Below are 25,034 nucleotides of genomic sequence, written 5' to 3'. Positions count from 1 at the left end.
ATCAAAGATGCCAAAGTCGGACGCCTGAACACCACTATGGTTTGAGCCTTCAGCCTTTAGCCTCTTCTGTAGCGCACTGACGGACCACCCTCTTGTGCTCATCCACATCACACTGATAGGCTAGCCTCTCGTCCTCCTCCTCCTTGGCACGCTTACGGGACGCTACTTCTTGCTCCTCCACAGCGCACAACTAACGGGCCAGTCTCTCATCCTCCTCCTGTGCATGCTTACGGGCTGCTGCTTCTTGCTCCTTCTTCACATCATCGTTGGAAGGTCATTCTGTCAAAGAGTCGTTCGACAGTACCAACTTTGAAAGCTGGTCGAAAGCCACAACAGGATCCTCTGGATTAGGTGCACTGATAGCGGGTACACTTCTACCATGACTTCTTTGAGACGATGGCTGGGGAGGTGGACTTGCTCTAGGAGATGGCTGAGGAGAGAGAGAGATCTTCTAGGCAACTGTAGCCTGGGGGGTGTTGTGCAGAGTAAAGGTTCTCAATATCTGTCCCTGGTGGAAACACTATGTAAGTCTTCTCCCATGTGATGAATGTGTGCTCGTTCTCTCCTATAGTGTTCGGCCCCTCCTCTACGGGGTGGTCCACCTCAACATGATGGTACTGATCAACTGCCTCATCTACTTCGACCACGGCGTAGCCCTCCGGTATCGAACGTTCGTGCAAATGTTCATGGGAGTCGCGGGGATAAGCCACGCTGGAAGCCACCTTGATGGTAATATTTCTAGCACTAATGTGTAGTTCACATGGTGTCCGTGCTGTGATGAGGTCCACGGGATAAGTGATGGGGTCAGCTCCCAGAACTCTCATGGACACACAACTACTCCGACAACCACCAGAGCTAGAGCATGCAATATTAGGAGACGCTACTGGCTATTTCTGTTCACTCACAATGGTGCCTCGTTGATGCATGAGAGCTTGTTGTACTGCTTGTGCTATCTTTTCCTCTGTACGTTCCGTTTTGTTTTGTAGCACCTGTTTAAGCATTTCCATCATCCTAGCTTGTTGTGCCTCTCGTTTTGCATCTCGTTTTGCTTGGGATCTCTGTCAACTCTTGTAACTATCGATGTCACCTGGTAATCTATATTTCCAATCCATCACCCCAACGCCTCGTGTGCGACCACCGTGCTCCTTGTTTCCCAGTGCCAAGGTGAGCTCGTTCCTACCCCTGTCTTGTCTGGCTTGAAAGAGCCTTGTGCAGAATACTCGTGGGCTTCCACAAACTTTTTTTGCAGGAGTTTATGTCACTTCCTGGTCTTTGTAGGTCGTAAAGAATAAGCTTCCATCAGACTAGTAAGAAGCACCCCTTCGAAGAAGGAAGAGCATCGATCGTTCGCTCCAGCCCTCCGTCTCAGGCGTGACACCTCTCTCTTGTAGTTCATCTAGCAGTTGTTGCCACTGTTGTTCTTTCCTCACATACCCATGACTGCGACTTTATGGGGGTAGAGGTTCTTCTTTGAGTTTGCTTTGTTCACCTCATTCAACCATTCAACCTTTGTACTTCTTCCAACAACTTGTACTCTGCAAAGGATTGCCAATGATTTTACAGTTGCGGTCATTTGCTAAAATCTGCATTGTCTCTTTCTGCACATAGGTTCTGTTCAGTATGCCCTTCCAATTCTTAAATGAAACTCCCATAATCATTAGCGCCTTAGCTAAACTATGTTCATATTTGTCTCTACAGGGAACTCGAACCTCTCTAATATCTTGGGCCATAGGATGTCGTTCTTGATTGAATTAGGAACCACGTGTGGATCACCTCGTTCGTCAGTCCACAATATGTAGCTGATGGGTACATGATCCTTAATAGCTATCCCATATAATAACTTGTATTGCTCTAGAACTCTCTCTGGTGTAGTTGGCTCCCCTGCTGGTGAGACCTTCGTGATCACAAATAGTCCCGTTGGTATCTTCGAGGGACCTCGGGCACGATATCACTCTTGGGATTGCTCATTATCGTGACCCTCAAGAGCATCAGGCATCTACACATAAGCGGAAAAATATTAAGAACCTATACGATAATATGTTAAACAGATGCATTCTTCTACATATGAATTAGCTCATCACCTCCACAGGCGTCTATTTGGTCCAGATTAAGGTAGTGGCTTGGGCTACCTTTTTCAATGTTTGACGACGGTACTACAACTCCTTCTGGAACCTAGGCCAGGTTGGTGGTTGGTGGTGCCATCCCTTTCTAAGTTCCGCCTACGATGACGATGAGCGGTTGAGTATTCTACATATAGAGAGCTGAGGAAGGAGGGCGATAGAGATAAAGCCAATGAGGGAGGGAGTGAGGCTGTGAAAAGAGAGATAACCATGGAGTCGATAGATAGAATGCATACACATACAATATTGTAATTGATTATGTTATGACCACATTTAACAAAAAGAAGTCACATCTTACGTAGCAAAATAGGCACAAATATGCACAAAGGTACTAACAAGTGACACATTTGATGAGCAATGTTGGCCTGATCTTCCGATAGGTAGCGATAAGTCGGTGGGTGGAGAACTCGACGTTGATGATCCAAAGGCTTCGACCCGAACAGATCGTCTCCCTTGCAATCACTACACCACAGCTCCGATGGTTATCAACCGTGTCGCGCGGTTGACCTCGCCAAGAAGGCTCAATCCCTGTAAGCGGTTGGACACACAATCCTTAAAATCCGACGGAGAGCCATCACCTGACATGGTTAGTAGAAAACAAAGGACAACACAATATTATCCCTATCAACTACTAGGTTGTGGAAGGTGGAATCACACACACTCAAGCGTCTTACCACGCTCTTACAAATGTTCTTACCAACGCAGCAAGGAGGAACAACTGGTGACGAGTCTGGAAGCATGGGATGATTGCAAGAGTGAACCTGTTCGGATCAAAGGAGGTGGAGCTTGGAAGACACAATATGGTAGCAAGGATTAGCAATAATTGTAATCAGAAGAGCAAAGCTAAATAAGTATCCAAAGTATGAATCACAATTGCTGGTCTATCTCGTGTCCCTAGTCCTAGCACAACAGCTGAAACAAAGCTAAAAAGGATGATCAGAGAAAGACACAGCAAATAGCACAATGATCTAGGTGTTCTCTATGTGCTCCTCTTTTTTGTCTTTTAGCACTAGTAGGAATCACGATTTTTTTTTTGTATTTTTCTGATATTTGTTTCTGAACTAGGAGCACACAAGCAACAACCACAGAAATTTTCAGCTCAAACGGATGCAAGATGTGGCCTATAGAAAATCAAGCACATTCTCTGAAAAGCGTGCGGAAATTTCGAGGCTCGAATACTCAAACTTCCGAGCCGAATTTGGGAAAAAAATTTCGGCGGAATCCAGCAAAGCTGGGGAGCAACGGATGTAACTTTTTCTGTAGATGTCTGTGAAATTTTTTTTTGCCTGATTCCGAGTCCGTATGAGAAAGTTATGGCTGTTTTACTGAACCCCTGTTGAGTTAGGGTTTTTTTTCAAGCAACTCTGCAGAAATTGACCTCTTTAAGGTATTGCAAGCAATAGGATCGTGAGATGAACAAGGATGGCAGCGGTGGCAGGGCAATTGATACAAGACGGCTTGCGACCTATCTAGGGTTGGCGTGGCGGAAAGTAACACAAGGCGGCTCGCGGTGGCAAATCGAGTAATGTGGTGGCCCGACTTGTTGGTGGGGATGGTGGCGATGGGATAGCGGTGTGATCAAAATAGCACGGAGCATTGACTAAAGACCAAGAACACGACTCTAAAACCAGCAACAAGACTCGACCACGGACACAAACTCAACAACGCGCAACTGAAAACAAAAATTGCAAAGGCACAAAGGGTTCTAGGGCAGCGGAAATTGACGGAATTTTTTTGGCTTTTTCTGGACTCTAGGTAATGAAAAACAGACTAATCTAAAGGGGAAAACGAAATTACCTAACAGGCAACCTGAAAATCTGATACCAGTTAATGAGCAATGTTGGCCTGATCTTCCGATAGGTAGCGATAAGTCAGTGGGTGGAGAACTCGACGTTGATGATCCAAAGGCTTCGACGCGAACAGATCGTCTCCCTTGCAATCACTACACCACAGCTCCGATGGTTATCAACCGTGTCGCGCGGTTGACCTCGCCAAGAAGGCTCAATCCCTGCAAGCGTACCGAGAACACAAGCAAGAACGTAGAAGATGCAATCTTAAATATTGCGGATTGAATTCAACCACTCGAAGTCGGGGGTTCCACAAACACTTGCGGCGGCCAAGTCGGTCCGGAACAAGAGCGAAAATCTCACAACTGTGTGTAGATCAATGTCTAAGCAAAACCCAACCCTAATTAGGGCGGCGGCTACTGTATATAAAAGACTAGGGTCGGCCAAGGACCCCTGGACGTGTCCCTAATGGACTCCAACACGTTACACGGCCCAACGGCCCAAAAGATGGTGGCGCAGCACCCTGATAGATTCTGGATGTCACCTTGTTTCGACAATTCCTGTTAACTCAGAAAGAATTTGGACATGGGACCAGTTCCGTTGGAAAGATTATCTCCTTAGCTTTCCAACCATGTGTAGAACGTGGAAAACGGAGTCCGTATGCGTCCTGGACAACGATTTTAGTGCAGGCTGGTCCTGAACTCCGAAACAGACTCGAACTTGATTGGACCTCCACCTTGGCTTGGGCGCCCTTGCTGTTCTTCTCCCGTGTTCCTAAGTAATAATACATCACAATTATTCAGTAGCATCCCATCCTTATCAAAATATAAAGGAACACTAAGGAACAAGCTCACCTCATGATTTAGTTGACGTGCACGAGCTCATGTCAATGGACCTATTGTTGGAGGAATACTCGGTGTGTGTGTATCCGAAAGAGTGATGTCCTCATCAACATTGATCTAATAAGTCACATCATCTTACATAGAAAAATAATGACTATAACAAGAATTAGGATTACAATATCTTTACACATGAAATCAGATTTTTCCTTATTTTCAAAGGTAGCCAATTTTAACCCGGCCTGGATGTCTTAACTGTTGTATACCGTAACAGCTTCATGTTTGGACTTATGTAATAACCAACCTGGTCGAGCTTTGCATTCATATGTGTTGTCTCCAATTTCATCATTTGCAAAAAGAAAAACAAGTATGAAAATAGTGTAATTTTTAATACAACACATAACAGGAGTAAAAAACAAATACGGCCTCAGTGTATAGCAAAAACTGGACAGTACGTGTATAAAAGTGCTCTTAGAAAATGAATAACAATTGACCCTAGGACAATCAAGGTCCTACCCCATAATTGTTCTATTGAATACATCAACGACTAGACAATTTATTACGTTCTCATCTAGTTATTAGAACCTAGATAGAATTCTCAAAAATCACACCATATCATCATAGACAATACCGCTTTATCAAATCAAAGAGCACGGATTCTGAAAAGGATAAGCAATTTCCTGTTGAGACAGAAATAGAGATAGAACAACAAGATTCAAACAAGTAATGATAGAAGAAAAAGGTTGAATCAACTTCCTTATCCAGAATCTGATATGCTAATCAATCTCTGAACATACAACAGCACACCATCCAGGGATCAAATTATAATAGGTAGCCCACTGCAGAGACAACACAAGAAATATTTCTTGGTATATAAGTACAGACCAGCAAGAACCATCAACAAGTCTCACAGGGGCTACAACAAATATCAAACAACTAGAGAATCACAGGTCTAAACTATTGTACTTAGTAAATTGCCCAGTCTCAGTGTATCAATTCATCATCGAGCAAAGGGAATATGTACCAGTACTATCCAAAATAGAAGAGGGGAAATACTCACTAGCATCATTTGAACACATAAAAGGATTAAGGCAGCATTTGTTCTTATCATTTGAATACACAAAAGGAACAAGGCATCATATCTATTCTTATCATTTGATCACACAAAAGGACCACAAGCAGCATCTGTTCTTATCATTTGAACACACAAAAGGACCACGAACAACATCTGTTCTTATCATTTTAACACACAAAAGGACTAGCACACATGCATCTGTTCTTATCATTTTAATAAACAAAAGGACTAGCACACAAGCATCTGTTCTTATCATTTGAACACACAAACAACCGGCTATGAATCAGTACGAACTTGGGTTGAAACCCTAGGAATTGGAGGGGAGAAGGAGACGAAGGGGAAGCCGGGAGGCCTACCTCGACGTCAGGGTGGTTGTCCATAGCAATGATGGTGGTGGATGAGGGTGCAGAGCACGACAACACGGGATTCTCGGCGTCAGGAGGCGATTCAGCAAAGGGCACAGACTAGGAAGGGGAAATTTTTTCTAAGTGTCAGAGGGCGCAGGTGTCAAGCACTTTTATAGGGGAGGACTTTCACTGCCGGCTCAAGATGAAGACCAACAGTGAAAGGGAATCTTCACTGCCAGCTCAATAGGACAACCGGTAGTGAAACATATTTCACTACCGGACAAAGAAGTCCACTGGCAGTGAAATAACTTCCACTGCTGGTCGAATTTGTTCACTGGCAGTGAAACTCCTTTCACTGTAGGTCTGGAGTGCAAAAAATTTGTTTTAGGCACCCGCTGAGACTCGAATCCACGATGTACCCCAAGTAAGATCGAACAATTAAATCGCTGCGCTACTCAAGTGTTTTCGAATAAGTTTGTATTATATATGTTTATTAACATTCCGTTGACCAAAAATCCTAATACATATTTATTTAAATTGGAACTTCCTATATATCAAAATTAAGTTTTGTATATACTTAAATTTCATGGTTCAATTTTGTAATTCAATAAAAAAAAATTAAAAGAAATATGATCATATATCTAAGTTTCTATATTGTGGCTTGCTTATATCTTAATTTCATCAATAAATATTTTAAATCATTAAAAAATGAAAATAAATATGCTCATAACTATAGCTAATGTAAATCTTGTAATATGCAAATAGAAATATTCTAGTGCTATTGCTAATTCATTAAAAATAAAAAAATGTAATACAAAGCAATAGTGCTTGTGCTATTGCTAATTCATTAAAAATAAAAAATCAACATGCTCAATAATAAAGACATCTTCCATAAACTACAAATTGAAGCTTCCATAACATTAGTGAGGTATAATTGCATCTAAAACAAATTCATACATAGTAATTAATACAATTTAGCTACTTTGTCTTCACGATTCGCCCTTCATTATGATTACGGCGTACATATGGAGGTCCATCGGTGTCTTCCATGAGACCTAGGTCGACGTCCTCTCCAAAAGGAGGTAGCACTTGAATTGATTGTACTCTTTCTCATCAACAACATTCTCCACTCCGACTATCCTTCTTTTTCCTTGAAGAACCATGTAGCGCTCATCCTTGTTACCCAGGTCTGATGAGTTTTTGTTGGTGCCATCCCTAGAAATTTTCTTTATTATTCAATCCTTACATACATGATATAAATATAGCGACAATTTATCAAAATTAAACAACACATTCACCCTCGGGATCAACCTCATGACACTCTGCGATGTCATTCTCTAAAGAGTGTTAAAGTGAATCAAAATGAGAATGAATGAAATGTTATGAGGTGTGATCCAAATGACATGAAATTTGGTAGAGATATAGTGCATGAGGTTATGAATGCATTAGAGGAAGAATAACATGAATTTGAGTTCATTTACCGACTTAATTAACCAAATTACATGCTTGCTGTTTTCAAATCCAAAATTATATGTGGTAGTTCAAACAAACTCACATGAGGGAAGTACTCAACATGGAAAAAGGTATTTTTACTGTGTAAGGTATACATATAGAAGACCAAAAAAATTAGTTTCACATTCTATGAATTTTATTAATTTCTATAGAAATTAATCAAGTTTAAAAGGCTTAATCAAGATTAACAAAGAATTAGTGCTAAACAAGCATTTCATGTTTGAAATATACTTTTCCTATACAGAGCATGGCAAAAATAAGATTAACAAAGTTGGATTGACCAATTTTGGATATTTCAAGATTTAATTACGGATCAACAAGTTTGTTGGCGAGGTGGGCGAGCTTGCGGTGGCGGCCGGCGGAGCACTGGGTCGACGACGGGATACTATTGAACTAGGATGCGCAAAAGATTGGGTATGGCACTGTGAAGCTCACAAAGCAATGAAATTGGGCGGAGAGGGCTCAAAAGCGGTGATGCGTCCATGAGGGCAACGAAGGTCGCCGGGGATGATATTGTGCTCAGGCTTGGTGGATGACCATTATTTTATACTGTACACATCACTGTTGGCTCATCCCACTAGCCGGTAGTGATGTCCAGCTATCACTGCTGATTAGTGGCTTAAGCTGGCAGTGATGAGGTGGCTAGGCATCACTGCCGGTTCAAGCCATCAACCGGTAGTGATTCCCCTTATCATTATCGGTTCATAAGCCACGATGGCTGGTTCTTCCCGTGTGGCCTACGAACTGGCAGTGATGACCCATCACTGCTAGCCCGTAAGAAACCGACAGTGATAGGTTGGCATATAAGTCTGTTTCTGTAGTTTTGATTATGTAGGGCAACCAAATCATTGATCGTGTAGAACAACATGACGCGTAGCATGAAATTCTCTCTTTTGTACACATCACATACTTGCACCCCTTCCTTTCATAATGTTTTTAGACCATCCACCAATGGTCTTATGTAAGGTATACATCAATATCGTTCCCAGGTTGCTTCGGCCCTTGGATAAGCAGCGACATCATCATGTACTTTCACTTCATGCACAGTCAAAGAGGTAGGTTGTAAATACTGAGAACAACTAGTTAAGTATTGTGCCGGTTACTCATATTCCCAAAAGGATTCATTCCGTCAATACTCCTCACAAACCTTATATTCCTCGGTTCCGCACCGAAGTCTTCGAAGATTGTGTCAATGTTTCTCCATTAGGGAGAATCGGTAGGGTGTCTTAGCTTTCCATCTTGCTTGCAACCCTCTGAGTGCCAATACAACAATTTGGTCTCTTTTGGATTCGCAAAAAAACGCTTCAGCCATAGAATTACAGGCAGATACAACATCACCTTAGCGGGAATTCCTTTCTTCACCTCATTGTCATCTAATTGACTCTTATGTGCTTGTATCGAGATGCTTTCCACATTGGACATGAAAACAAGTTTGATAGATCTTTATGGTAGATGATACGTTCATTTGGACATAAATGTTTCCTTTCTACATCCATCCCCAATGGACAAAGAAGCTTCTTTGCTTCATATGTGTTTTTTGGCAGCTAGTTTCCATTTGGAAGCATGTCCGATAGGAGATCTAATAGCACAATGAAACTCTTGTTTGACCAACCATGGCTTGCTTTCAATTTAAGTAGTTCAAGCACGGATGACAACTTTGTGTATTCTAATTTGCAACCAGAGAATAATGGTTTATCCGAGTCCTCAATCAAGCACATGAATTTGTTAAAGTCCTTATGAGTATTGAAGTTCACATATGTATCAACAACATATGATCCAACCTATCATCGTTGTTTGCGCCACCACAATCATCGTCGTCTGCACCAAATTCCTCATTACCTTCACTTATTTTGTTGACTTTAGGTTCTTTGATGATACCAACAGTGATAACATATCACTGCTGGTTCGTAAGCTTCAGCCGCACATCTTCACGCGTGCAACTACTAGACTTCATGCGCGCGACTTTAAATGTGAGTGAACCTCTCGCTAGCTCTACCACTTTGCTCTCTCTCTCTCTCTCTCTCTCTCTCTCTCTCTCTCTCGCCCACCACTGGCCACCTCGACCTCCTACGTGATCCACATGGATCCGCTGCCGCCTCCACCACCTTCTCCGAGGTCGCCTCCCACACCCACGTCCTTGTCTAGGGAGCAGGAGGCCCCACTGGACGTGGCGCTCCCACCTTTGATTCCTCCTCGTTGGACAATGAGGTGTGGGACACATTCATCGATGAGCCACCAAGGGCCAAGAAGGCCCAAACGAGCTCGTCGTCATCAGAGGAGGACTAGGAGGAAGACAACGATGGCAACGACGATGAGGACGATGACGATGACAATGATGAGGGCACAGATTTCCGTTCGTCGGTTGAGTTTCAACTCGAGCACGACTAGCTAGTTAGCTAGGTTAGTCGACGCATGCGTTAGGGTTTTTGCACTGTCATCTACATGACGATAGCTTTTGCTATAATTAGTATAAACTATATTACTATGATCATTAGTAATGCTAATATCCTTTAAATTAATGCATGAATGTTTTTTTTGTCCTGGATTGAGTATCACTGCTGGTTCGTTGATGGAACCAGTAGTGATAAGCATACAAATTGAGTGGAATGAGATCAAGAACTAACAGTGATAGATTGTATCACTACCGGTTCAAAAACTGGCAGTGATGACCTTTTTTAGTAGTGTCACCATGTTTGGTCCAACATGTGTAGTCCAATTTAAAACACCTAATAATCAAGTGCACTTTGATCTGTAGGATTGTGTTCTATCTGGGAAAGGATCTTTTGTTTCTGCATTCACAATAAGGTCAATATATAAACTCAACACCCTTCTTCAAATGATCCTCCTCGGTAGCTACCAGAAAAGCTGTCACACTCAAGGTACCCTTAGTTCGTACAAGAATCATACATCCATCCATGATCTATCTAAAAATGTATGGAGTAAATTAATGTTGAATTACCCTAATAATAGAGAGTATCCAAGCTTTTCATCAGAAAAAATAGAGCTACAATGCATGCATGCATTAACCATAGAAATGAGAATTAATTCAAAAATAATTAATTATTATCATTACATTATATACATGTATATATTAACCATAGAAATGAGAAATTAATTCAAAAATAATTAATGATTATCATTATATTATATACATGTATACCTAAAAGTAAGAGCTAACATTAATTCAAAATTTATCGTTAAGGACTTTATTTAATTGTTCTAGATAAATTTAAGTCAAGAATTGGAAAGTAGGTGTAAAGCTAGCCATATACATAATTAAACCTAGGTCTATATTTTGAGCATCATATATACCTATAACAATTAACTCTAGATTATCATAAAAAAAATCTAAATCTAGATCTAGATCTAGATATAGTTGATCTCTCAAGATAAGATTAGAATACAAATATAGATCATCTACATCTTCTAATACCTAGAATAATTCTATATCATCATGAAAAAATCTAGATCTTGATCTAGCTAATTCTCCAAACCAAAGCTAGACCATCTAAACCAAATTTGAACATATTGTTTCATCCTGATTGCAAATTTTGCTGTTTGGTACCCACAAAAATTTGCTTTCCTAGTCATATAGCTCGCCGCATGGACAAGGTTTGTGGCCTGACTCTGTAGCTTACTTTGCCGTTCGCTTTACTGAGCTCGGTCGGCTAGCCATGCTTGGCAAGATGAGACTGCAAGGGACAAATATACGCCCTTAACCAAGATGCCTTGTTAGGGTTTTACTTTTTAGATAATGGAATAGAATATCCTGGCCTTTAACATGAGAGCATGTGGCCACAATTATTATTACATAGTTACAACACCCAGGCTGCTACATCACACATCGTGATGGTGGAATAATTTAAACCAACAAAAGCCAACATAGTTTAGATATCAAGAATTTATTAAGCAGTAATCCTATTACTAAATCTCCATCCATGGTTAGAAAAAAATTGCATCACCGTAGTCTCAAGAGCATGACATACAAGTCGAATGTTGTCCTTGTCTTATTCACACCTTTGTAGTTTTGCCCAGAAGCGGAGCCAGTATGTCCCTCTGAATAGTATTTGCATATAAGTTTTAGAAGGTGATTTGTCAAACACTATATCATTTCTGCTAAGCCATATAGCCCAATATAATGCAGATGCCCCAGTTAACAATTGCCTTTTATACTTACTTCCCCGGCCAGCAAGCCAGCCTTCAAATAAACTATCCATACTAGATGGTATAGTAATATTAAAGACAATCTGAACTACACGCCATAAAAACTTAGCAAATGAAAATCAAAGAATATGTGTTGAATTGTTTCATTGTTACTACAGAAGCAACATTTTTTACTCCCATTCCAATTTCATCTAGAATAACACCTTTAGTTAGGTACCACAAAAAGATACTTATTTTTAAAGGAACCTTTAAATTCCAAACCACCCTATTCGCATTTACATTGCCAATGTTTACAAGAGCCCTGTACATAGAATGAACTGTGAAAAGTCCTTTCTCATGTAAATTCCACCTAAACATATCATTATGATCATTGAGTTGAACACCCCAATGCGAGCTACCAGCTGATGCCATTGCATTAGATTATTACCAACTAATGATCTTCGAAAAGAAATATTCAGCGGAACTCTATTAAACACCGTAGCAATGGATGTATTCTTCCTACAAACAATGTTATATAGCGATGGGTATTGCTCACTAAGAGTGAAGGTGCCCAGCCATTTATCTTCCTAGAAAGGAATTTGGTTTCCATCATTAAGTTGGAACATACCCAAGTTTAGGAATTTATCCTTGACATTCATTAGTCCTGACCAAAATTGCGAATCACTAGGTATTTTCTCCACATGAGCAATTATTTGGAATTTTAGGTACCTATTTCTCAGGATATCCTGCCATAAACCATCTTTATTGATTAACTTGAACAACCACTTGCTTAATAAACATTAGTTCTGTAAATCAATGTTCTAGATACCCAACCCTCTTTTGTCTTTTGGTTGACATAGGATATCCCATCTAGCTAACCTATACTTCTTTTTGTGGCCATCACTTTGCCAAAATAATCTTGATCTATAATACTCCAATTTTTGTAGGACACCCTAGGGACCTCAAAAAAAGAGATAGCATAAACATTGCCAAGCTAGTTAAAACTTAGTTGATTAAAGCTTGTTTTCCCCCCACTGACATATGCTTACTCTTCTAGCTGCTCAATTTTTTCTCAAACTTATCTTCAATGATCCTCCAATCCTTATTGAATAACTTCTTATGATGCATTGGGATACCTAAATACCTCAAAGGATAGGTACTCATGCAACAACCAAACAGCTGAGAATATTGTTCCTCACATTCCCTAGCTAGCCCAAAACAAAAAAGCCCGCTCTTGTTGAAATTCATCTTAATGCCAGATAATTGTTCAAAAGCACAAAGCAATAGCTTCATATTCTTGGCATGTTCTAAATTATGGTCCAAGAAGATGATTGTATCATCTGCATACTATAAGATGGATAGGCCTCCATCAACTAAATGCGGTACAACCCTAGAGAATTGACCATTATTCTTAGCTCTGTTTATCAGAATGGCTAGCATATCAACTACTATATTAAACAGGATTTGAGATAAAAAAATCTCCTTGTCTAAGACCTCTTTTAGTTTGAAAATTCTATCCTACCTTTATCCCAACATTTTCTCCTTCAACAAAAGATCTTATCCACTCACACCAGATTGATTAGAAACCCTTCATTCTTAACACTTGTTGTAGAAAAGGCCACCTAACTTTATCATACGCCTTCCCAAAATCTATTTTTAGGATGACCCCATTTAATTTTTTATGGTGAAGCTCATGTAAAGTCTCATGTAGTATAACTACTCATTCCATAATATTCCTCCCAAACATAAAAGTCGTTTGTGTTCGACTTATTACCTTTTGCACTACGCTAGCAATTCTGTTCGTAGTCATTTTGATAAATTTTTTGAAAATTACATTTAATAGGAAAATAGGCCAATAATGTTGAATTTGAGTGGCTTCATTGCTTTTAGGCAATAATATTATGCTTCCAAAATTAAGACTCTGCAAACGTAGTAAGCCCTTATGGAAGTCTTCAAACAAAGGCATCAAGTCATCTTTTATCAATTCCCAGAAAAGCTGGTAGAACTCTGCTAGGAATCCATCTGGACCTAGTGCTTTGTTATGTTCCATCTGAAATATAACATGTCTTACTTCATTTTGAGTAAAAACTGCTATTAACATTTCATTTTCTACATCAGAAACTTGGGGAATGTCATCCCGTCATGGCTCATCCATCGAAAAATGATTACTCTCTAGATGTCTAAACAACCCCTTGTAGTGTGCTATGATGTGTTTCTTTAGATCCGCATCCCCTCAAATTATTACCCCATCTTTTTCTAGATGAAAATTCGTTGTTTTCTATGTTTCCCGTTTGCTACCAAGTGAAAATATTTGGTATTAGAGTCACCTTGAAGTAACTCTTTGACCTTTGCACATTGGTACCATTTAATCGCTTCTTCTCTCAAAAGATGGGCTAACCTTTCATTGAGACAATGCTTTAGATTTACTTCATTAGGGGACAACAAAGTTTTTTCTGATTTTTTTTATCAAGTTCATTTAGTTTGTCCAAAAACTTATTCTTTTCTCTCTTATATATCCCACTCACATTTTTTGCCCAACCTCTTAGATACTGTCGCAATCTCCAAATTTTTGCCTGCCATCTCTCCATAGGGGTGTTACCACTCGTTTTATTTGACCATACTTCAGATACCATATCAAAAAAACTATCATGTAATAACCATCCTAGTTTAAATTTAAACATAGGTTGATTTTTAGCTACTGCTGCTGTAGCGAAAATGGCCCTATTAGGCCATGATTGTGATTTTGGTGATTAATGACAACATAGTTAAGGGGACTAACATGTTTGTCAAATATATGCTTTAGTAGATCTCATGGATGCAATACATAAAGAAGCCACCATAGCCATGATAAAGTTTGGTTGAATTGGAAAAGTCCCAGGAGATTTGTTCTCACCGGATGGTTCGATAAAGAGGGTTGCACTCACTGGAGCATTTCTGACAAAGGGGGAGAGAAGGCTGAAGACCTCATTGGAAGATCTGGTGATTAGCAAGTGTGCTCACCGGAGCAATTCTTCCAGAGAAGGGTGTTGTGTTGAAGAATGGAGAATAGTTGACTGGATAGTCTGGTGATTGGTTTGTGCACACCGGAGGAAGTGCACCAGATTATTTTCCAGCACAGAGGAGAAGATGAAAATCTAACCAGATAGTCCGATGCTTGGAATGTTCACATGAGATTGTAGCACCGGAGGATTTCTTGTAGAGGCGACTACAAGTGTTGAAGAATAAAGAACAACCCACCGGAAGGTCCGGTGCTCTGAAGATCATCTCACTGGAGCATCATTTCCAAAGAGGGTTGAAGTGGCGCGGTCTGGCTCAATACAGCTCATCGGATAGTCTGGTGATGGAATTCAAGTTACACTAGAGTATCAGTGTTCAGGATGATTTTGAGTGGGATCCAACGACTCGTTTCTGATGGTGTACACATGAGATTGTACGGTCATTGTTCTACTATTGTCACCGGTCTATCCGATGTTAACAGTTTCTGTGAGCCATTGGGTCAACGACTAGTTTGAGGGTTTGAGGCTATAAATACCCATCCACTCCATCATTTGAAGCGTTGGCTCTCCAGAGAAACCCATATACACTTGAGAAGATATCCAAACCACCAAAGTGCTTAAAGTGATCATCCAAAGCGATTAAGCATAAGATTAGAGAGTGTTTAGTGCTTATAGGCCTAGAGTGAGTTGTAGCTAGGTGTTGTAAGTTGAAGAAGGGATTAAGGAGTAATCCTAACTTGTACCAAGTTATACGCTGGCATCTTGAAGTTTTGGTGACTAGTCGGCAACTTGAGCTGGAGTTGCTTAAGCTTGTTGACTCTCCGACTTGGTGTGGAGCAGTGGCAAGACGCTTATACGGGGACATAGAGACCCTTGTCTTGGTGGTTCAAGCTTCGAAGTGATCATGGTGGCAAGCGATCGGAAAAGAGGCTAGTGGTGAGGTTCTATCTTGGTGGCTTGATGGCTCATCCGGCTTGAGTCATTGCCTTTAGTGGCTTGGTGGCTCAAGAGTCATGACCGGGTGTTGATTGGGAGCATATCCTTAGTGGAGCTCCAACTTGGACTACGGGTGACATTTATGTCATCGATACCACATGATAAAAATCATTTGTGCTGAGTTTGTTTTATCTACCATCTTTACACTTTTGCATTTTCATTCTTGCAATCTACCTTTGTGTGTTTACTTTTCAAGATTAGTTTGCTAGGATTGGCTATAGGTTGCAAATCTTTTGAGTGGTAGAATAGACACACTAGATAAACCTAGAGCACATTTAGATAGAAATTGAGATAGGTTTATCTTATGAAGTTTTTAGAGCCATTAGTTTCTAAGTGTCCTAATTCACCCATCTCTTAAGACATCACCGATCCTCACAGATACCTACCTTGTGTTTAGTAGCAATGACGTATGATCAGAACTTTGTCTCGTCAGAGCTTGAATAGTTGAGAGCGGAAATTTCTGCTCCCATTGTATGTTCATTAGAATTCTATCCAGGTTTTCAAAAGTCAGAACATTTAGCAAATTAGCCCATGTGTATTGCCTCCCTGACATTTGTAATTCTCTTAGATCTAGTCCACTAATAATAGCATTAAACAAGAAAGGCTATCTATGATCATAACTGTCATTGTTCTTTTTATGTGGATCTCTCAAAATATTGAAATCTCCTCCTATTAAATAGGATAGGATTCATTTCTACACAAATGATAGTTCCATTAAGAAAATGTCTTTAAACTCGTGTTGAGCCGTTCCATAGATTACAACCAAAGCCCATTTAAAACCTTCTGACTTATTACATAGCTGGAATTTGACATAATAATCATCCTCTGCAATACCTCCTATGTCTTAAGTGTCTAAATCTATCCCCAACAAGATACCCCCGATCTTCCTCTAGGTGCTTTACTATGCCATAGAATTATTTTTCACCACAAATGTTCTTAAGAAAAAGTTGTGAGTAATTACCCCTTCGTATTTCTGAGATAGCTATGAAGTCTAATCTTTGCTCCTTAGATAAATCCGAGACGTATTTATGCTTTTTTTGTCCTTAAACCCGTTGTTGTTCCAAAAAACTCCTTTCATCGATAACGATGTTTGATTTTCCCGGATCTAGTACCAACTCGGATTCCATTAGTTTTAGGAGATAATGTTTTGGACTTAATCATGACAGTATGTTGATCACATAAATCATCACTGCTTGTGTCCATCACCTCAGCCATTAGATCGTCACATAAATGACTTAAGGCAAGATGGTCCAACACCTCCTCATCTTCCATTTCCTTCTCTTCCTTTTCAAGCATATAAGATAATTTATCTATTTTCTCTACAGTAATTAGACGTGAAAATTCATTCTTTTTAATAGAAGAAATAGAGTGCACAATACGATTAGCTTCATTACCCAAAAGAATACCCACACTATTAATATTGAAAACCATATGCTCATCAGAAAAGGATAAAATAGACAACTTTTGGTCGCCTGTTGTTGTAGGCTCATCAAAGTTGTAACCCGACTTAAGTTTTGTGGCCCACTCCAATGAATCTTGGTCCATCGAGGTTGCCTATCTCTTACTCCTATGTGAGCTTGAAGTAGCAGCCTTAGGAATCGTGGCCAGTTTGCCCACCACATTCGGCCTAGTGCTAGTTGCATCTGCTCAGGCGCTCAGCCTTCCCAGAGGTGATGTTTGAGCTGCATCTGCCCGGGTGCACAGCCTACCCAGAGGCACCATCTGAGGCGCATCCACCTAGGCACTCAGCCCACCTAGAGGCGCCATGCCTTCCTCATCGGTATTGAGAGCTTCCGTTTGGCCATTTTCCCAATTTCCGTTTGGCCAACTCCATTAGCATGGTCCTGTGAACTACTACATGAATCTCCTAGAGCATCAAGAGTAGGTTCTAAATCCTCCATATGAGTATCTTCACCCTTCTCACCATTGTCATCCTTATCTTCTGCGTTGTCCATATTTTTAGGTACCGGATTTGCTTCATTTTCATTTGGCTCCACACTAAATTGCAACTCATACAGATAGTCACCAATAACCACATCAATATATTCTGCAATAAGATTGGGATCAAGGACCGATACTTGCATACGAGCTATGCCATGCTTCCTAGTAAATTTCATATCTACCATTCGGGTGACTCCTAAGATGGATCCAATAGAACAAATGATCAGAAAGTCCCTCACTTCCTTTGACAACCCCCGGAACTGGAGCCGTACCTTTGGCATGATATACTTTACCTCTTCACTTGAACCCCTCTCCTCGATCACCATCTTAGCATTTTGTGTCTTAGTTTGGACGACACCCCATTACACCATACGCTTTAATTTTGCTTTGGATGGAAAGATGGTTCAAAATGTATTGTCTCTGTTTTCCTCCACTACCCACTTCCATCTACCAAAATTAACCTTTGGAGTTCTGCTGTGACATTAGCAACGGACAAGGAACCTTCAATCACTTTGATCAATGCTGCTTTGGACTCATTCTTGGTTTTTTGAGTAGATGAATGTGGGATATAATAAAAACCAAGGCCTTCCACTGCATAATCACATGGTACAGTGACTGGTTTGACTGCTGTCAAGAGAGGGCATCTATGAGTTACATGCACCTCGCTTTCATAGATGTTGCAAAACAAAATCGTAGAACATTCATCTTGCACATGACCTTCTGTAAAACAGTGAAAACAATAAGGTTTAGCTTTGTCCCTACACAGAGGATTCAAGTACCTCCATAGCCATTGGAGCTATGCGACTATACCACTATACCACTAGCCCCTCCTGGTCCTACTCCCGATCTAACCATAGGCGCTGAGGCTTCTACTACTGACCCACTTTCACCATTAAGGCTTCGTGGCATGGGCTGAGTGACCCCAGTGACACCCATGGTCCCTTTAGGAACCACATTTGCCAGCGGTCCACCCACAGCCATAAGCACGACACCATGTTGCGTTTGATCGGTCCTGTATTCGCTGCACCCTGGAGAGCCACGACCGTAGGTACACCCAGCTGAGAAGATACTGGAGTGGCTGCTCCTGTGGAAGGAGCACCCAGGTGCCCTTGATAAGCCTGAGCACCATGATTTGGTGCCGAACCTCTCTCAGGAAACCACCTTTGCGGCTGGCGCTCCCCCCGAAGTGACATCGGTGTTGATGGGGGTAACGGCCACCACCGTGACCATTGTATAACCACCATAGAACCCACTGCCACCATGACCCGGCTGAAAACCTTGAAACACCGGTTGAAATCCATCATGTCCAACAAAACTACCTTGGCCTCTGCCGTTGCCCCGAGTCAAACTGTAGTTCGGAGCACCACCACACTACACGCCCTGGCTTGCACCTCCATTCTCCATGCCTACCTTAACGACCTCAGCGTATGAACGCGCTCGTAGAGGAGACATCACGGATGACGACACCCTAGGGTTGGCTGGACAACACCTCCCTATTTTGGAGAAGAGGGCAACCGTGCCCAAGGTGGGTCAGAAATGAATGCTGGGCTAAAGCATGGGCTTACATTCCAGCAACCTCGGCCCAACATGTTTGAAACTTGAAATTAAATTCACTTGAAAAGCCGCCTAATCACTAGATTGGCCGGATTGGGAACCCAATGCAGTTGCTGGAGTCAACTGCTCCAAGCGACGTCGTCGTCCTCCTAGTGTCAAAGCATCAAGAACATCTCCAAACGTGAGAGACGGTGAGACCCTGGGTGGTGGTAGACGCCCTCGCCATGTCCGAACACCCACCTTTCTTTGAACGATGGCATCAACAATTCTTCTCGCCAAAGGTCCCTTCCTATTCGTCCCTGCAATCACAAGCGAAGGATTTACCTTAGCAAAAGACGGCGAAGGCAGATCCGCCTCTGCATCTCCGGCGAGTTTATAGCCTCAGTCTCACTCTCCTCCTCTGAATCAGAGATCCCACAGCTAGACCAGAACCTCCTAGAGGGAAGTTCCACACCATGCAGATGTCTAGATCTTGTCGAAGAAAGGATCACCACTTGAATGGACGAAGATAAGGACTCCCGATCATGACGAGCCTCCTCATCCATGTGACACTCAGGCTCCCACACAGACGTTGGCCGAGCCATGAGCGCTAGGGTTAGCTGCCTCACCCTCACTATCCCCTTGCTCTATCTCTGAATAATTTCACATCCATGTTCATTACCATTAGGATTTTACTACCTTTATTAAGTTTTATTGAGGACTTGTAAAAATTCATGGAGCTACGAATTTGTATTTATAGCCGCCGGGTGGGGTGTTTACAGTTGTGGTGTGATCAGGCACCTTTGATCCACGTGAAATAGTGCAACCATACAAATGTATTTTTCTGTGAGTACGTACTTCCTCCTGTCATAAAAGTATGTTGTTTTGAATTTTTACGGTCAATATTGCTAAACTTTGCCTATCATATCTTTTTGAATATTTTGATTGAACTTCTAAAATTTGTATAGCTAAATTTGTCTTGAAAAGTAATTTTAAGGTATAAACCCTTCTATATATTTTACATGTATTCTGTACTACTAAATAATGATCAACATAGTGTGTTTGTCATTGTGTCGATGTCCAAAACAATTTTTTTACAAGAATTTGAGATACACATATCCTCGCGAAGTTTTGGTTAGCTACGCCAGGTACAATTGGGATTGGGTTGTGGAGTTATAGTGGAGGGAAACAAATCCACCCGTACGCCCGCCTTTTAGGCCGACACGGCCAACAACGGCGAGGAGATTAAGTAGGGCAGGCGGCATCCTACGTGCGTGCCCGCAAAGCCAACAAATGCATGCTCGGAGGATCCGGATCTCCTCCGACCCCGATGCCACCGAGTCCGACTCCGGCGGACGACGCGAGCTGCGGCCTCCGGCACGTCCAAGAAGGCCGCCGACAAGACGACGGAGATCGTGATCTTGCTTGGCAAGATGGGGTTCACCAGAAGGAGCATCAAGAACCCTGCCCCTGGTTCTAAGGCCCAAGCGGCTGGGTCGTCAGCGTTGGCGGCGGCGGCGGCGAGCAGCAGGAAGCGCGGCGTCAAGCCGGTTAGGTCGGCGCCGAAGGGGCGGTTCCGCGGTGTGTACGAGCGCCAGCCCGGCCGGTGGGCGGCGGAGTTCAGGAGCCACAGGCTCAAAGTCCGTCATTGGCTCGGCACGTTCGCCACCGAGGAGGAGGCCAAGGTCGCCTACGACGCCTTGGAGGCGCAGTTCCTCTCGCTCTCGTACGGTGGCCAGCCGGCCTCATCGGAATGTGGCGGCGACGGCGGTGGTGTTTACAAAGCGCCACCACATCCGTCAGATGAGAAGCAACAAATTGTACTGGCTTTGACGGCGACGACGACTACGACGACTATGGTGTCGTCTGCGTGTGCGATGGCAGTGACCGTCTCGTCCACGCCGTCCACGCCAAGCATCTCTTCCTTGACGTCGGCGTCACCTCCGACGCCGTCGCAGAACGCATGATCGCACGCTGATGTGCCAGCGAGTCTTGATCCGTTCTGGGCGGACGAGCCCGCCGACGAGGATCTTATAAGGTTGGTCAATCTCGCAGACCTGCTATTGCCGTTCTTGGATGGCAACTAGGACTTTGATTTGGGTGATTTATCGCTGTTTGATAACGGGTTCTTGTGACGAATAGTATGTATCAACAATCTTTCGATCAAGATGACGATTAAGTTAATCCTTCCAAATCGCAATTCGTTGGTTTAATTTGTAGAAATTCAATGTCGTGAAACCTTCTCGTAGGCCATGCATTACAGGCATATGTGCTCCGATCGATTCTCCATTTGTGAGCGCAAGTTACGCACCTAACACCGTATCTGTTAGGATTTGCTATCCAGTGAATATTATTCCTTTTTACGAAATTGCCCCAGTTTATCAACTTTGGATTTCAGTCCAAATGCAACATATTGAAACGTGGAAGTAAATTTCCATCTTATTCATTATTCAGGGTTCGATGGATTCACAGTAGTAACTTGATACAGCCACACGATCGCCGACATTTTTATGGTGACACATTATCCTGATAACAATAAAATCTCAATTATTATTACTCACTACGAATCACAAACTTATTAAATATACGTGATCATGGGATCCATCGAAGGCGGTGCGGATCACGGTGTGATGATGCATGGGCAGAGCAGAGCTGGCCAGATTAGAAGAGCGGGCCGGGGCACTCGAAGGAGATCTCGCAGCCCTCCACGGGCTTGAGCGTGATGGAGTGCCTGACCGAGTTCATGAACGATGGGAGCCGCGCGGTGGCCTGGCAGACGCACGAGTTGTCGAGGCCCATGAGCCGGCGGCAGCACGCCGTGTCGCGGGGGTCCTCCTCCTCCTCGCTGTAGTGCCGGTGCCGGTGCCGGGAGGACCGCCTCCCGCCGTCGCGGTCGTCGTCGTCGTCGTCGTCCCTGGACTGCAGCGTGTGGCCGCCGCCACCCGTGGCGCTGGCCGTCGACGCCGTGGACGTCTCGTTGAGCTGCTGCCGCGGCAGCCCCGGGCGTGGCCGCGGGAACGTCCGCATGCTGCACGCCTCGTTGGCCAGGTTGAACTGCGACCGGCACAACACCTGAGCGCTCGCCGGCTGGTGCGCTCTCAGGAGGAGAAAAGCGGACACCAGAAAACCTAGGGCCAAAGCTTTGTGATCCATGAGGTCAGCTTCTGGTGTGCTTGATTTGGTGGACGATCAGCTACTGATCACGCCGTGCTTAAATAGCGATGCACGCGTCGTGTTATAGAACGGAGCTCGATCAGGTTATCTACTTGTCTTTACCTCTGTGGTCAGAAGCTCTTCAGTTTTTGGCTACTGAGAAGGCATGCTGGTAGAGGTTAGGAGTGCAGCTTTCCCTGAAGACTGAAGAGTGTAGAGGGTAAATCTCTAGCTACTAATCTTTAGTTTCCCCCACAACAGAGTTGTGACTGTTTTGGTGTGGTTTTTTTTTTATCCAGAGTGTACAGATTTGTAATATCTCAAGAAGCAAAAGAATCATATCATCATATCTACCTAGCAATGATTTTTTTTTCTTATATGCATATGTGAGTTTCTTTCTTGGAAACACTTGTACAAAGTCGCAGACAGATGCACATACTTATACTACCATATACACGTACTCACATAGTGTTTACTAAAAATTAGAGTTACCACATACGCTCATTGTCAACGATTATGTCAACTACTACTCCACTAACGAGTCAAGCAAGGCTTGGTTCTTCATATGTGAGTTCTTAAGTTCTTGTTAACCTATCTACCTTCGGTTGTACCTTGTATAGCCTCGTACTCCCATATAGTATTACGCACTTATCTGCAACCACCCGTTAATCTTCGAAAACCTTAAAACATAAAAAGCAGGTTGTTTTAGTTTCTAGGGGGAGACAAAAGAAGAGAGCTTCAGTGAGTTCATAGTTTTGACGAGCCAACTCGTCCAAGCCCAATCAACAAATCTTTGCTGTATCCGGGGCCTCCCAATGGGCCGTTCTGGCCCTCAACATCTCTAAGTCACGTGCGCACTCCGCCGCTACATGCCTTTGCTAGTGGAGCTATTGAGAAACTAACTTCAAAGGAATTATCTTGTTCGCCCACATTATATATATGAATGAGAGGTCTAGAAAAATGCACGCACATACTCGTTGGTCTCGTCAAGGTGCGGGCACACAACACATGCATGAATAGTTCACCGAAATCAAATCTTGTAACTTACGCAGGAGCGGTCTCTTTTTGCAGTTTTATTCTTTTTCTGTATGGGCAAATGAATATATATATAAATCATGAATACATACATACATACATACATACATACATACATACATACATACATACATACATACATACAATATATATCCACTGGCCACCGCCCAAAAGATATATGCACATGCAATTAGGTTTTTGTCTCTCTCTGTTGCGCCGCCAGACGTAGTCTGCTCTGTCTTGCTGCACCGACGTGCACTAGTGATCGGGAGAGCAGTTCTCTAAAACTCGTCATCCTTGCGATTCTGCATCGGGAGAGGGCGAATACAATTTTTGGGGAATGCTCCGCGTGACTGCCCGTGATCTGATTTATCATTGCACTACTACAGAAAACCCCTTCACTACCGGCTCCAAAACCCCCGTCACTGCCGGTTTTGGAGCCATCAGTGGGCAACGAGCAGTGATAGTCGAGAACTATCACTACCGGCTTGGTGGACTGGTAGTGAAGGGGGTTCTCATTGCCGGCTGAAGGATTCAGCCGACAGTGATTTTCTAGCATCACTGCCGGCTGTATCCTTCGGCCGGCAGTGATTTGTTGAATCATTGCCGGTCGAAGGTTTGAGCCAGCAATATTTTCCCTCTCCCCCCTCCATAGTCCTCCTCTCTGTCCTCTCTGTACTCTCTCTCTCTCTCCTCAATCTCTTCATCTCTATCTCAATACATGCATACAATGATACATATATTTACTGTAAATCAATAATAAAAATATCTTCATTAATACATAGTAATGAACACATATTACAAGTCAGGCATCGACAAACACATAATATTACAAATCACCCCTTGAAAAGTTGGTTGAGTTGAGCCAGTCCAGTATCCCTCTACCTCTCCTGTGACGAGGACCGCATCCCCGCATTGACGATTGATGGTGTGAGTACATCTGGGGATGCCGGGGAGCCGATGGTGGTGAAGCAGAGGATCTGGCAATGCCTGATCGATCGCAGCGTCACCTATGCTCCAGGCCCACCGGCGTGTCAAAGACATCGAAGTCTGACGCCTGAACACCTCTAGGTTTTGAGCCTTCGGCCTCCTCCACAGCACACTGACAGGCCACCCTCTCTTCCTCCTCCTCCTAGGCGCGTTTACGGGATACTGCTTCTTGTTCCTCCGCAGTGCACAGCTCACAGGCTAGCCTCTCATCCTCCTCCTCTTGGGCACGTTTACGAGACGCCGGTTCTTGCTCCTCCTTCGCATCATCGTTGGAAGACCATTGTGTCCAAGAGTCGTCTAATGATACCAACTTCACATCATATATAGTAATTCATATCATTCATTAATAAATAGAAAAATCTACGATTTACAACTGAATAAGTGCTGGTTCTACGATATGCCATCCATTGTGAGGATGACAAGTGGGACCTGGTCCCACATGTCATTGACACACCGGTGGTATATCGTAGAATAGGTAATGTCATTCATTAATACTGTGTGAATTGCGGAAATAGAATATGTTGTCGAGCCCCTTGGCAGCCTTCCTCCTTGTCGCATACTCTCTGC

At 42.8% G+C, this 25,034-nt stretch overlaps 2 protein-coding genes across 2 annotated transcripts; one reads left to right on the top strand and one right to left on the bottom strand.

Annotated features, from left to right (window-relative positions):
* The first annotated feature begins 20,722 nt into the window (after nt 1-20,722).
* On the top strand, nt 20,723-21,256 carry LOC133895094 (ethylene-responsive transcription factor 1-like). Its single transcript, XM_062335290.1, has one exon. It carries the CDS (start codon nt 20,723-20,725, stop codon nt 21,254-21,256), a length of 534 nt encoding a protein of 177 aa, XP_062191274.1.
* Nucleotides 21,257-21,950: 694 nt separating this feature from the next.
* LOC133895249 (uncharacterized) lies at nt 21,951-22,442 on the bottom strand. The gene has a single exon (XM_062335406.1). It carries the CDS (start codon nt 22,440-22,442, stop codon nt 21,951-21,953), a length of 492 nt encoding a protein of 163 aa, XP_062191390.1.
* Between the last annotated feature and the right edge of the window lie 2,592 nt (nt 22,443-25,034).

The sequence above is a fragment of the Phragmites australis genome, chromosome 16 (genome assembly GCF_958298935.1).
Source record: "Phragmites australis chromosome 16, lpPhrAust1.1, whole genome shotgun sequence".
Lineage (NCBI taxonomy): Eukaryota > Viridiplantae > Streptophyta > Magnoliopsida > Poales > Poaceae > Phragmites > Phragmites australis.
This window is presented reverse-complemented; position numbering and strand designations above follow the sequence as displayed.

Excerpts from the sequence above, each read along its gene's own strand:
- LOC133895094 (XM_062335290.1), top strand. The coding sequence starts at position 20,723 with ATGGGGTTCACCAGAAGGAGCATCAAGAACCCTGCCCCTGGTTCTAAG.
- LOC133895249 (XM_062335406.1), bottom strand. The coding sequence starts at position 22,442 with ATGGATCACAAAGCTTTGGCCCTAGGTTTTCTGGTGTCCGCTTTTCTC.